Below are 13,978 nucleotides of genomic sequence, written 5' to 3'. Positions count from 1 at the left end.
GTTCACAACCCCACATGGCCACAGCAGTCCACCCACCCCACCCAATCGCCGCCCCCACATCGAACCCAGGGTTACTGTGCGGTTCGGCCCCCAGTGGTGGACCTCCCTCCCCCCCTCCCCCCTCCCCCCCCTCCCCCCCCCTTGTAGGTACGTCTCATACCAGACGGGTGTAACCCTAAGAGTTTGCATGGAAGACTAATTATAGTGTATGCGTACATGGAAACGGTGTTTGCGCAGTAATCGCTGACACAGTGTACTGAGACGGAATAAGGCGAACCAGCCCGCGTTCGCCGAGGTAGATGGAAAACCGCCTTAAAAACCATCCACAGGCTGGCCGGCACACCGGACCTCGACACTAATCCGCCGGGCGGATTCGTGCGGGGGATCGGCACGCCTTCCCGCTCGGAAAGCAGCGCGTTAAACGGCGCGGCTAGCCGGGCGAGCGAGGAATATTTGGTTTGTGTAAAGTTCGTTGAAATGGATGTAGCTTCCAGTAGCTTGACCGATATGAATAGCCTTGCACACAAAAGACTAGCATGCAGAGCTGCATCAAATCAGTCGTAAGACTGAAAAGAAAAACACGATTTTTTAAGTGTGTACCAAGATCAAACTTCTAGATGTGTTGACTAGAAGCACTTTCTGTGTAGGGTTACAGATATCTGTGGCATGCGTAAATTTATACAGTATGCGGATGTTGTATATTCTATAGGCCGGGTGGTGGAACATAGCCTACGTTTATGTCGGATTTAAAGTACAACAAGAGCTGGTAGCCGTGGAAGCCAAATTAAAACCTTACGAAACATTCTACAAAATGGCAGAGTGAATGTTCAGATTACGTTCAAATTCTACGTACATTCGATAACAATATACAGTTTTTGTAACTTTTGGAATTTAACGTTAGATAACAATCGAAATTTAACTTTTAAGGTCTCCAATTAATTGCAAGTAAGTAGTTCTTAACAAAACCATCAAAGAACGTAAAGAAGTTGAAAATTTACTGTACTAAGTTTTGAAAAGCCTGTTTACCTGCCAGCACATCATCAGGGTGTTAGACGCTACAGCACCTGCGCTATTTGAAGGATTCAGTAGCATAATATACCGAATCGGCGAGTTTCTAGAACTGCTGCGGTGGAGATACGATAATCAAAACAATATTTCTCTTTGAATATGCTTAGTTTCATAAGGACAGGAAATAATTTTGCCCTGATTCATACTAAATCGTGGCATTCACTCACAAAAGATGAATATAGGAACAATAAACTTCCAGAGTGACGGGAAGAATTCCACGTGGCTCTCAGTGTAAAAAGAATTCGGACGTCTGGAAATCGCAACCAGCAGTGGGGGGGTGGGGGGGGAGGGGCGCTTGTGTATTGTTACATATCAAGTTATGTAAATCATAGGGCAGATGTGAATGTGGTAGTTGGTGACAGTCTTTACAGTAATACTATTTGCTGTTGCACCTTAGATTAAATTATCAACTGTAATGATGATTGTGAAAGATTTATAAAATGAAAGAAGAGCGTGCAAGCTAACCAGTGTGTGTGTGTGTGTGTGTGTGTGTGTGTGTGTGTGTGTGTGTGTCGACTCTGCGGAGCCACTGAGCTCAGCTTGCGCGGTTTTCGCTTACGCGCAGCTTGGCTCGCCTATCGGCGGGGCACGCCGGCAGTCGTGTGATGGCAACGCATTGTCTTTGCAGCTCCAAGAATGAGGAGGTGGACAACAACTGCGTGGTGAGAGCGCGCGGCCTGCCGTGGCAGTCGTCGGACCAGGACATCGCCAAGTTCTTCAGGGGACTCAATGTCGCCAAGTGAGTATTGTGCTTCTGACCTCGTGTTTGCCGGTGCGTAACTGCAGTCTAACCGCGGAGCCTTCGCACAACAGACTGTTGCAGCTCTTTTTTTTTTCGGACATTTGTTGGATTTCGGGCATAGGGATCCACGGTTTTGTGCTCCGTACGATCAGCAGTTGTGATTCGTTCTGCGTAAGCCTTTGGTTTCATTGTACGAGATATAATTCTAATGCCAAACTGTTGGGCGTCAACATCATGTGGAACTAATCGAACTTGGAATCATCCTAATTTTTCTCTGGCAACAACAGAACACTTTCCAGCCTTCTCACTTAAAGCTGAACAAATTAAAAGATTTGACAGGAAGAGAGTAAACGTCAGGTCCATTCTACCCCTTCCATTACTGCAATTAAGAAGTCACAATTCCCCCGCAATAAACGGTATGACAATACTTCTTCGCAGAACCATACAAACCGTTTGATGGGTGGAGGAAGAGGGGGGGGGGCAGATGTAAATGTTAATAACGTTGTTGGTGTTAATACTGGCGGCTAAAGTGGGTTAGTATTATTGCATTGTGCAGTAATTGCTACTTTGACAAGTAACTGCGCCATATCACTGTTTAAAAATAGCTTATTAAAAAGGCGATGGACAGTATTTAGCATCAGTAGACGAAATTCTTGGTAATACCGGTACACACACAAAAATGAAGTCTTGCCGTTCTGACCGTTCTTTTCCTACTCCGGACGGAAAGAGAAATTTTTGGGGAAGGTTACAAAGAAAAAGTAGTTCCTTCTGACTTATGGGGGTGGGGGGTAGGAGCACCTACCGTGAAGTTGAGAGCAGTGTCTTTAGACCACGTATATTTCGGTTTTTGGGCATGTTTGCGTGCTTTGGCAACAATTCTCTTGATGTGAACATCTTTCATATCCTTGGTTGTTGTAAGTTTCCCTTTAACTTCTTGCACAGTATCTGATCTAAAGTATCCGGACACTTATGAATGGACATGGGTCTGTCCACCCTTCGCCTTTATGTCACCTTGAACGCTGCTGGGGACACTTCCAGAGAGATCTATGAATGTTTGTGGAGGAATGGCAGTCCATTCGTCCTCTAGAGCCGAAACCAGAGAAATAGCACTGTTGAACGCAGGGGTCTGGAGCTAAGTAGATGTTCCACCTCTTCCAAGAGGTGTTCCATTGGGTTCGAGTTGGGATTCTCGGAAGGCCAGCCCATTTCAGGAATGTTACTGTCGGCAAACCATTGCGTCATCGATTTATGACTGGGTGCACTGTCGCTTTGATACAAATATTCATCGCGTCGAACTGTTCATCTGCTGCATGCTGTAAAATATGTTCATTTCTTTCCAGATTTAAAATTTTTCTTAAACACAATAAGGGTACCAAACCCTAGCCACGAGAAGTATTGTCGCACTATAGCAGCTCCTCCTCCGTACTTCACTTGTGGTGCTGAACATGGTGCCATGTTTACGCTCTCCAGGCATTCACCAAATCCAAACCGTTCCATCGGATTGTCAAAGGGTTTAGCGTTGTTCATCACTACAAGTCACTTGTTTCCCGTAATCTACTGTCCCGTGCTGTCGCTCTTTACTACACCTCAAGCGTCGCTTAAGACTGGCAACAGAAATGTGTGGCATTTGAGGAGCTGCTCGACCATCATACCCCATTCTTTTCCGCTTCCTACACGCAGTCATTGTGTTAGCTGGTCTGCTCTGGAATTCACGAGTGTCCCCTTCGGTTGATTTCATGCAATTATTTGCAACCACCATCCCAATGCTCGATGGTCCCTGTCCGTCTGTGTATGAGGTCTGCCTGTTCAAGGCTTAGCTGCGGTTTTATCGTCGCGTTTTTACTGAAGAACAATGACATCACCAACAGTAGACTTGGGCAGTTTTAGAATGGTTGCAACGTACCTGATGGATTTGTAACTCAAGTGACATCCAACGTATAGTTCATGTTCGAAGTCACCGAGTTTCACGACAGACAGTTCTACTTCTACTGTTTCTCTACTGACGTGCTAAATTCCGCATTACATAGGGGCGTGCGGATACTTCTGATCAGACAGTGTACTTTTCAGTCCGTGATAATCTGTTTTACAATGTATCTTGTTCAGTTAGCATTGTTCTAGAAATTACAAGCCAAATAGAACGGAATGTCGCAGTGTCGATGTAATTTAAAATTATTCCTCATTGTGCTTATAGTAATCCGTATTTGTAGCTTAGTTTTACGTAGCACGGACAGTTTCTTATATGGTAAATGGACGCACACCAATCCAGGTATGGTGATAGAGACCCTTCTACGGGTGTTACATTGATAAACATTGGACATGGTGGACCTACCAATAGCACGAATTGTTGCTCAAAACAGTGCTCGCGAAATTGATTTTGGAAGTACTCTGTCAGCAGTCAAAGCATCAGTCAGGGGTTTGTTTAGCTTCCGATGAATGCCTCAGCAGTTCCGTGGGAGAGATATCAAATGAATGTCAGCTACTAATAACACCTTGGAACAATATTGATAAGTAAGGGGGAGTGAAATAGGTACGCCAGTGTGAAGTGTGGATCAGGACACACAATTAAATAGGCACTTTGTGTGTATTGCGTCTTTATTGAAGCAGCAGCGTTTCAGTAAATGGAGCGTGTCGTTTGCAGAGGCGGCGTCGCACTGTGTCTGAGCCCGCAAGGCAGGCGGAACGGAGAGGCTTTGGTGCGCTTCGTGAACCAGGAGCACAGGGACATGGCCCTCAAAAGGCACAAGCACCACATCGGCAACCGCTACATCGAGGTCTACCGCGCCTCCGGCGAGGACTTCATCAACGTCGCGGGAGGTACGTACAACCCTACACGGCTGCGGAATGGGAGCCAAATCCCCTGATGCAGTTCATGCCATTTTAATGGACACCGGGTTCACAACGGAAGATAGCGGTGAACAAGCTGGGTGGAGTTCTTGATCCCCATATGATCATTCTGACTGAGGTATTTCCCATGTAGTCACATTTCGAGGACTGGTTTGATGCAGATCTCCTCATTAGCCAGTCTTGTGAATTTCTCTTCATATCTGTTTACCCCCCCCCCCCTCTCTCTCTCTCCCTCCCCCCCCCCCTCTCTCTCTCTCTCTCTCTCTCTCTCTCTCTCTCTCTCTCTCTCTCTCTCTCTCTCTTTCCCCCCCCCCCCTCCCTCCCTCCCTTTTCATTAACAATCTGCTATCCCTTGACGCCAGAGGATACGTGCTACCAATGTATCCCTTTTTTTAGTCAGCTTGTGCAATAAATTTCCTTTCTCCCCAGTTTTCCATATTTAGTCTCTCTTCATTTATTATTCGATCTGTCCATCTAATCAGCAGAATTCTTCTAAAACTCCACCTTTCTAAAGCTTATGTTCTCTTCTTGTATACACTGATAAATAATCCACTTTTCGCTTCCGTACAGGACTACAATCCAAACAAATAATTTTCGAAATTACTTCCTAACTTTTAAATTTATATTATATGTTAAAATATCTGTTTTTCAGAAAACATTTTCATAGTATTGTCAGTCTGCGTTTCATATTCCCTTAAATTCTGCCATCGTAATTTAACTATCCAATTAACAGAACCCTTCCGCCTCTATAAGCGGCCAAGTTTCTTACGTAATTCGCTCCAGTATTATCAGAGTTCATTGGTGTACCCTCCAAAGCTGGTAGTTTATTTTCATGTTCGTCTTACAGCCTCTTTTCAAAGCACTATCCATTCAGTTTAGCACACTCACCGACTGAACTATCCAGCCAGGGCTCACAGCTTTAACCTATTAGTCTCTCTCTTCTTACATGCAATTGTAGCTTTTGCTTGTCGCTTTATTATTATGATGTTGGCGGCTCTATCCTGCTGCTGACTTATTTAGTAGTAAACTATCGTAGTTTCCTTAAGTTGATTATTTTCTTTAATCATGTTGTAGGTATTGACTTTTAATTTTTGGCACCATGTGATTGTCACGTCATAATGTTCCCCCATGTATACCTCGTACGCGGTAAAATTCTGTATGCTTTTTCTTGAAATTGTGTTTCGTATTGTCGATATGCAATCTGTATAAGCGGACTACTGTACTGTTGCCTACACAAATAATTTTCAAATTTTCTGTTTCACTTCTTTACTTACGTAATATGCTTGGAAGAAAACTGTTTGTGACCATTCTTGGCCAGTTGACGCTTAACTATTTTCAACCCTTTTCAGGCAACAACAATGAGGCTCAAGCGTTCCTGTCCAGAGGCGGACAAGTCATAGTCAGGATGAGGGGCCTGCCTTACGACTGCACCGCGAAGCAAGTCGTAAGTCCACCACTAGTTGCGTCAAAATTAAAATTTATGACGAGTCTGCTTCGACTGATGCTTTCCTTGCCAAAGCAGGTGGGATATCAACGATCGTCTGAAGTACGGAATATACTTAGATTTATTATAACCCACTCGACAGTGAACAACAGGCGGCGACTTTTGTATAGTGACGCCCAAATTAATGCGGGTGTCGCTTATTGCGAAAGGAAAACTTAAAGCTTACAATGTCGACTTCGCATACTTCAGACGACCAGCAGATTCTCTGGAGAAATATTTTAAGTTCCAATGAGAAATCTCGGACAGTGTCAGAACCCTCAGTAAACATTTACGTATAAAGTCTGGCACGAGAATAAGAAAATTGCGAGCCATTCTGCTTATTCAGAACAAACTGCATTCTGAATAGAAATTCTTCACATGAACATCTAGCAGAGAGGTCCTATTTGTCGGCAATGCATCGAGAGAGAATGTTGGTTAGTTGTACACGGGCTGCGAAATAATTTCATATTCTCAATTAAACTGTTGAAACACAGTGGAATGAGCAGTATCCAAGGATAACAAGGCCAATGTGTACATGCTGCCTCATTTTCTGCTTGTCGGTAGTGCGGTAGTCCAGTATTAAAAGCGAGCGCTGTTCTGTTCCTCTGTGTTATAATCATTTCATACAAAGTCCACAATTGGACATAGCAGTTTCTATTTTGGAGAATTTTAGTCTGCACTGCAAGTAATGCATATGTTAATATTCAGTGTCAAGCAAATGTTGAGCTGTTTGCCAAATAACACCTCATTTACGTCCCATATTAATCTGTTGGTTACAACTGTCAAACTGTAGTGATTTCTTAGCAGCTTGTGCGTACCTTAGAGTATGTTGTCTTCAAACATCCATTGTATCCAATGCACTTTTTTGTGCAGATAAAAGACCTTGACGGGTGGTAGAGCAGAAATAGTACCGTATTTTTAAACCACTGTTAATCGGTTGTAGCCCTTGTGGCTGGCACACTTTTTGGAAGCTCACTGACGCCCTCCATGCGTCTGTGAAGTTACTCTGGGTAGTATGCGTATAAGTGACGAAGCTTTTGGAATTTCATTTGCAATAAAGGAACTTCAGTGGGAGCAGATTCGCAAATAAGCTGGAAATTCGAGTAATTTGTTGCAACACACGCAGCATCTCCATGCGTACATGCTGTGAGGTCTTCGTTGCTGCACTTCGATCGATACGAGAGAAAGTAGAATCTCTTAGGTGAGGTGCACTAACGTGGGGTTAAGCATCGGTCGGCCCTACCAAGAGTTCTACTTTCGTCTGTTTTGTGAGAGCGCGGTAGTCGGTCGAGTAGAGTGTACAGATGAGGGCGGTCCTGAGTACTCTTGTCAACAGCGAAATAGTCGCTGAATTTTACGATCTCTTGTCGGAAGAATATTTAACAGTAGTTCGTAAGTAGGAAATGTCGTCCAAGATTCAAGAATTCGTGAAAGTTGAAATTTTATCAGCGTTCAGTTACATCATTTTTTTTTACTGTAATCCAACAGTACCTTTCAACAACATTCCCGTGACACGCCAAAGGTCGCCAATTGAGAGGCTCGTCCTCTTTTGTTGATAAAGACCCATATATTTGTCGACTGTAGATTGTCTCGTCATTGGGGTTAGTTGATGATCGGTTGGGTGGAGCTCATTAAGCACAGTTGATCGAGATGTCGCATGTAGTTCATTATCTCGTTTGTCGAAGGATTTTATTAAATTACAGTAACAAAATCGTGCCACGAGATCAAAATAAAATTTCAACTTTCACGAATGCTTCAGTCTTCGACGACGTTTCCTAGTAGCGAATTACTGTTTAACATTCTTCCGACACACGGCCATGAAATTCAGTAGACTACACGGCTACCGACCGAGTTTCCTCGAACGACGGACCACATCTTTTAGACTCAACTTCGACTGCCACACTGGCGGGTGCTGAAAAGCAACCGACAACAAAATTTGTCGTTGAGCCCAGAAATGCTTAGCTGCGCGCTGGCGCACCTCACAAGGGAACCTCCCCATCGCACCCCCCTCAGATTTAGTTATAAGTTATCACAGTGGATAGGCCTTGAGAAACTGAACACACATCAGTCGAGAAAACAGAAAGAAGTTGTGTGGAACTACGAAAAAAATAAGCAAAATATACAAACTGAGTAGTCCATGCGCTAGATAGGCAACATCAAGGACAGTGTGAGCTCAGGAGCGCCGTGGCCCGTGGTTAGCGTGAGCAGCTGCGGAACGAGACGTCCTTGGTTCAAATCTTCCCCCGAGCGAAAAGTTTACTCATTTTATTTTCGCAAAGTTATGATCCGTCCGTTCGTTCATTGAGATCTCTGTTCACTGTAATAAGTTTAGTGTCTGTGTTTTGCGACCGCACCGCAAAACCGTGCGATTAGTAGACGAAAGGACGTGCCTCTGCAGTGGGAACCGAAAACATTTGATCGCAAGGTCATAGGTCAACCGATTCCGCCACAGGAAACACATCTGATATATTATATACGACACTGGTGACGGCATGTGCGTCACATGGCAGGAATATGTTGTTTGGGTGTAGCGTCCCCATACTACGGCGCAGTTACCTCGCATCGGACGGGCGGACGGACAGATAATAATTGTCTGAAAATAAAAAATTAAACTTTTCACTCGAGGGAAGACTTGAACCAAGGACGTCTCGTTGCGCAGCTGCTCACGCTAACCACGGGACCACGGCGATGCTGAGCTCATATTATCCTTGATGTTGCATATCTTGCGCATGGACTACTCAGTTTGTGTATTTAGCTTATTTTTTTTTTCATAGTTCCACACAACTTCTTCCTGTTTCCTCGATTGATCTGTGCTCAGGTTTTCAAGGCGTATCCACTGTGCCAACTTACAGCTAAATCTGAGGGGGGTGCGATGGGGAGCTTCTCTTGTCAGAGATTGTATTTGTTCTCGTATCGCTGTAGATGCAGCGACGGTAACCTCATAATACATCATCATTGTCTAGTTGCGTGTGAGTGTAGCTGCTGTTCGCACACAAAAATTGCAGCTGGAGTTCTTCGAGTCTGGCGAGAACTCGTGCAAGGTGATGGACGACGAGGAGGGCGTGCTGTTCGTGAAGAAGCCCGACGGGCGGGCCACGGGCGACGCGTTCGTGCTGTTCGCGCAGGAGGAGGACGCGGCCAAGGCGCTCAGCAAGCACCGCGAGCTCATCGGCTCGCGCTACATCGAGCTCTTCAGGAGCACCACGGCCGAGGTGCAGCAGGTGAGTGAAGTGAGGCTCTGCTCGCTGCAGCAGCAGTGTTGGCCAATGTGCTGGCGGCCGGCTGCAAACTTCGTGGACGGCAGCCCTCGGGCGGGAGATGAGTGAACGGAGGAAAATTTACAGAGAGAGCGGAATGATTATTGGAATTTCTGTGGTGGACCCTGGCTCCTTTGATATACTTTTGCATAAAGCTAAACCTGTTGTTGTCTTCAGTCCTGAGACTGGTTTGATGCAGCTCTCCATGCTACTCTATCCTGTGCAAGCTTCATCATCTCCCAGTACTTACTGCAGCCTACATCCTTCTGAATCTGCTTAGTGTATTCATCTCTTGGTCTCCCTCTACGATTTTTACCCTCCCCGCTGCTCTCCAGTACTAAATTGGTGATCCCTTGATGATGCCTCAGAACATGCCCTACCAGTCGATCCCTTTTCCTAGTCAAGTTGTGCCACAAGCTCCTCTTCTCCCCAATCCTATTCAATACCTCGTCATTAGTTATGTGAGCTACCCATCTAATCTTCAGCATTCTTCTGTAGCACCACATTTCAAAAGCTTCTGGTCTCTTCTTGTCCAAACTATTTATCGTCCATGTTTTGCTGTCATACATGGCTACACTCCATACAAATACTTTCAGAAACGACTTCCTGACACATCTATACTCGATGTTAACAAATTTCTCTTCTTCAGGAACGCTTTCCTTACCATTGCCAGTCTACATTTTATATCCTTTCTACTTTGACCATCATCAGTTATTTTGCTCCCCTAATAGCAAAACTCCTTTACTACTTTAAGCGTCTCATTTCCTAATCTAATTCCCTCAGCACCACCCGATTTAATTCGACTACATCCCATTACCCTCGTTTTGCTTTTGTTGTTGTTCATCTTATATCCTCGTTTCAAGACACTATCCATTCCGTTCAACTGTTCTTCCAAGTCCTTTGCTGTCTCTGACAGAATTACAATGTCATCGGCGAACCTCAAAGTTTTTATTTCTTCTCCATGGATTTTAATACCTACTCCGAATTTTTCTTTCGTTTCCTTCACTGCTTGCTCAGTATACAGATTGAATAACATTGGGGAGAGGCTACAACCCTGTCTCACTCCCTTCCCAACCGCTGCTTCCCTTTCAGGCCCCTCGACTCTTATAACTGCCATCTGGTTTCTGTACAAATTGTAAATAGTCTTCCGCTCCCTGTAGTTTACCCTGGCCACCTTCAGAATTTGAAAGAGAGTATTCCAGTCAACATTGTTAAAAGCTTTCTCTAAGTCTACAAATGCTAGAAATCTAGGTTTGCCTTTCCTTAATCTTTTTTCTAAGATAAGTCGTAGGGTCAGTATTGCCTCACGCGTTCCAATATTTCTACGAAATCCAAACTGATCTTCCCCGAGGTCGGCGTCTACCAGTTTTTCCATTCATCTGTAAAGAATTCGCGTTAGTATTTTGCATTCGTGACTTATTAAACTGATAGTTCAGTAATTTTCACATCTGTCAAAACCTGCTTTCTTTGGAATTGGGATTATTATATTCTTCTTGAAGTCTGAGGGATTTCGCCTGTCTCATACACCTTGCTCACCAGATGGTAAAGCTTTGTCAGGACTGGCTCTCCCAGGGCTGTCAGTAGTTCTGATGGAATATTGTCTACTCCCGGGGCCTTGTTTCGACGTAGGTCTTTCAGTGCTCTATCAAACTCTTCACGCAGTATCGTATCTCCCATTTAATCTTCATCTACATCATCTTCCTTTTCCATAATATTGTCCCCAAGTACATCGCCCTTGTATAGACCCTCTATACTCCTTCCACCTTTCTGCTTTCCCTTCTTTGCTTAGAACTGGGTTTCCATCTGAGCTCTTGATATTCACACAAGTAGTTCTCTTTTCTCCAAAGGTCTCTTTAATTTTCCTGTAGGCAGTATCTATCTTCCCCTAGTGAGGTAAGCCTCTACATCCTTACATTTGTCCTCTAGCCATCCCTGCTTAGCCATTTTGCACTTCCTGTCGATCTCATTTTTGAGACGTTTGTATTCCTTTTTGCCTGCTTCATTTACTGCTTTTTTACATTTTCTCCTTTCATCAGTTAAATTACTTATGATACAGAAAAAGGACACTGTCTTTCGAGACACTATTCTTTCAAGTTAGCGCCTTCCTTAATTCGCCCTGAATGAATGTAACTTCTTACGTAATTAACGGAACCCTATCTACTTTTCAATACTTACCTCTGTATTTGGACAACTGATCGTATTGCGCGTTTTTTTCCGTTGGATTTTACGCAGTATATGGCCGGCATACCCCTATAGAATTCCAATAATTTTAAAAGCGGACGTGTGCTTAGCTGATTCCGATGCATTTCCACAATTCTGTTTACACGACAAATCGCACTACATAAACAGTCTTGACATACGGGACGGAGCTGACAAAGATATACAGTCTTCAACCTTACCCATAGGTGGGCAACAGTATTGCACAATATTAGCAGTCGAGGCCCGATGTACTTCAGCCACGGACGTCATGGTGTAAGGCGAGTCGCAGTGCGAAGGGGTGACGGAATTGATTTTTAAACGACATACCTGTGAAAAGGAGAATCAGCTTCATTTGCCAACAGTGTCGTTTCAGCTCGATACACCTTCTGGTACTTCTCCAAATTTTTCTTACCCTTCCTAAAAAATACGGTTTTCCAAAGTTACTGCTATGGTGCTTTCATTGGATATGAGTTCATGCCCACCGGGTGCCATGATACGCCTCGCGTTATGTGACCTTGTATCTGTGTACCGCGAACTTAATATTTCTTGTAGATAATTATGTAGTTACATGGCTGTGGCGCACGATTTGGTAGCCATTATTTTGCCACTCACTTGCACCCTCGACTAATAGCGGAAGCCTATTTGGTTATTGCACGTGAAACACACTGCGACTTTTTTTCAGATGCTACATGGAAAAAAGAATCGTACATTAAGTAGATTGATTTCTACTTAATAGAATTAGTGCTTGTGTAAAAAGAGCAATACATGAAGCATAGAATTACTTCCACCGTCATGCTTATGTGCCTCATTAGCGAAATCCGTTGCCGAAAACACTGGAAAATCCTGGTACTATGAAAAATAACAATTGTGTCGAAGGCCTCCATCCAGTCACTCGTCGACCAGTCTGATCAGGCGAAAGAAAAGCAAATGAAAGAGTTGTGAACAGATAAATAGCCAGATCTGGATGGAATCCCAATTCAGTTTTACAGACGGTACTCGTCGTCGTTATTGTGAATCTCTCGCCAAGTGCAAAGTCGTAAGCGACTACTCGAAAGTGCGGGTGACTCTTACACACAATAGGGTAAAAAAACGGATCCGCAAAAAATTACGGACCAGTATCCTTAACAATGGTTTACAGCAGAAGGCTTGAGCACATTCTGACTTCGAATATAATAAATATCTGCGAGACACAAAACAATGGATTAAGAGGCATCACGCGTGTGGAAGTCGGCGTGCTTTTCTCTCACACGATATCCTGCGAACCACGGCGAAGGGTAACAGGTAAATTCCATACTCCTAGATTTCCGGAAAGCTTTTGACACGGTGCCCCGCTGCAGACTGTTAACGGCGATAAGAACGTAAGGAATAAATTCCCAGGTATGTAAGTAGCTGGAAGGCTTCTTAAGTAATAGAACACAGCACGTGGTCCTCGACGGCGAGTATTCATCAGAAACAAGGGTATGGTCAGGAGTGCTCATGGAATTGTGGTAGAACCGCTCTTGTACGTATCTGAATGTTATGAGGACGGACAGGGTGAGCAGCAATCTGCTGCTGATTGCTGATGTGGTTTGCGGGAAGGTGTCGTCGATGAGTGAATGGAGGAAGATAAGAGATGACATATACAGTATTTCTAGTTGGTGTGGTTAATGGGAACATGTTCTAATGTAGAAAAATTTAAATTTAATGCAAGTGACTAGGAAAATCAATTCTGTAATATTCGAAAACGTTACAAAGCGATGTGAAATGGAACGAGCACTTAACGTCGGTAGAAGGGAAGGCGAATGGTCAGCTTCGGTTACTGCCTTACACTTCGTGTAAGGTCCGTAAAGACAAGACAAGAGGAATTAGGGCTCATACAGAGGCATAGACAGTCGTCTTTACCTCCTCCATTTGCGGGTGTAACGGGATAAGAATGACTAGTAGTGGCACAAGGCCCCCTCCGCCATGCACCATTTAATGGCATGGAGATGCAGACACAGACCGCTTACTTACGTGGTTGTTTTGTCACTCATTCGATCGGCAGCTTCAGTTCATTTTTTTTTTTTTTTCGTATGAGCCACGCATTGTTACAAAGTACTAAAATCCCAAATATTCTGACTATGGAAATGAAGTCCCATCCTTCTTGACAGAGCGTATGGGAACGATGTGGGAGACCTGCAACCGCCGTACTATGCAAGGTCCTAATGGAGGTGGTTTGCCGTTGCCTTCTTCCGACTGTAATGGGAATGACTGACGACGATAGAGAGACACACCACCACCCAGTCAGTCATCTCGGGGCAGGTGAAACTCCCTGACCCCGATGGGAATCGAACCCAGGACCCTGTGCTCGGGAAGTGAGAACGCCTCCGTCAGACCACGAGCTGCGGAAATTCTGACTTTAGAAAT

General features: G+C 44.4%; 1 protein-coding gene across 6 annotated transcripts in view; it reads left to right on the top strand.

Annotated features, from left to right (window-relative positions):
* LOC124619560 (RNA-binding protein fusilli) overlaps nt 1-13,978 on the top strand; it is a 775,817-nt gene that overhangs the window by 721,029 nt on the left and 40,810 nt on the right. For all 6 annotated transcript variants that reach the window (XM_047146047.1, XM_047146046.1, XM_047146048.1 and 3 more), the window contains 4 exons: nt 1,697-1,807; nt 4,449-4,624; nt 6,004-6,098; nt 9,143-9,358. In XM_047146047.1, coding sequence (XP_047002003.1) covers nt 1,697-1,807; nt 4,449-4,624; nt 6,004-6,098; nt 9,143-9,358 — 598 coding nt within the window. The remainder of the gene's footprint in view (nt 1-1,696; nt 1,808-4,448; nt 4,625-6,003; nt 6,099-9,142; nt 9,359-13,978) is intronic.

The sequence above is a fragment of the Schistocerca americana genome, chromosome 6 (assembly GCF_021461395.2).
Source record: "Schistocerca americana isolate TAMUIC-IGC-003095 chromosome 6, iqSchAmer2.1, whole genome shotgun sequence".
NCBI classification, from domain to species: Eukaryota; Metazoa; Arthropoda; class Insecta; order Orthoptera; family Acrididae; genus Schistocerca; species Schistocerca americana.
This window is presented reverse-complemented; position numbering and strand designations above follow the sequence as displayed.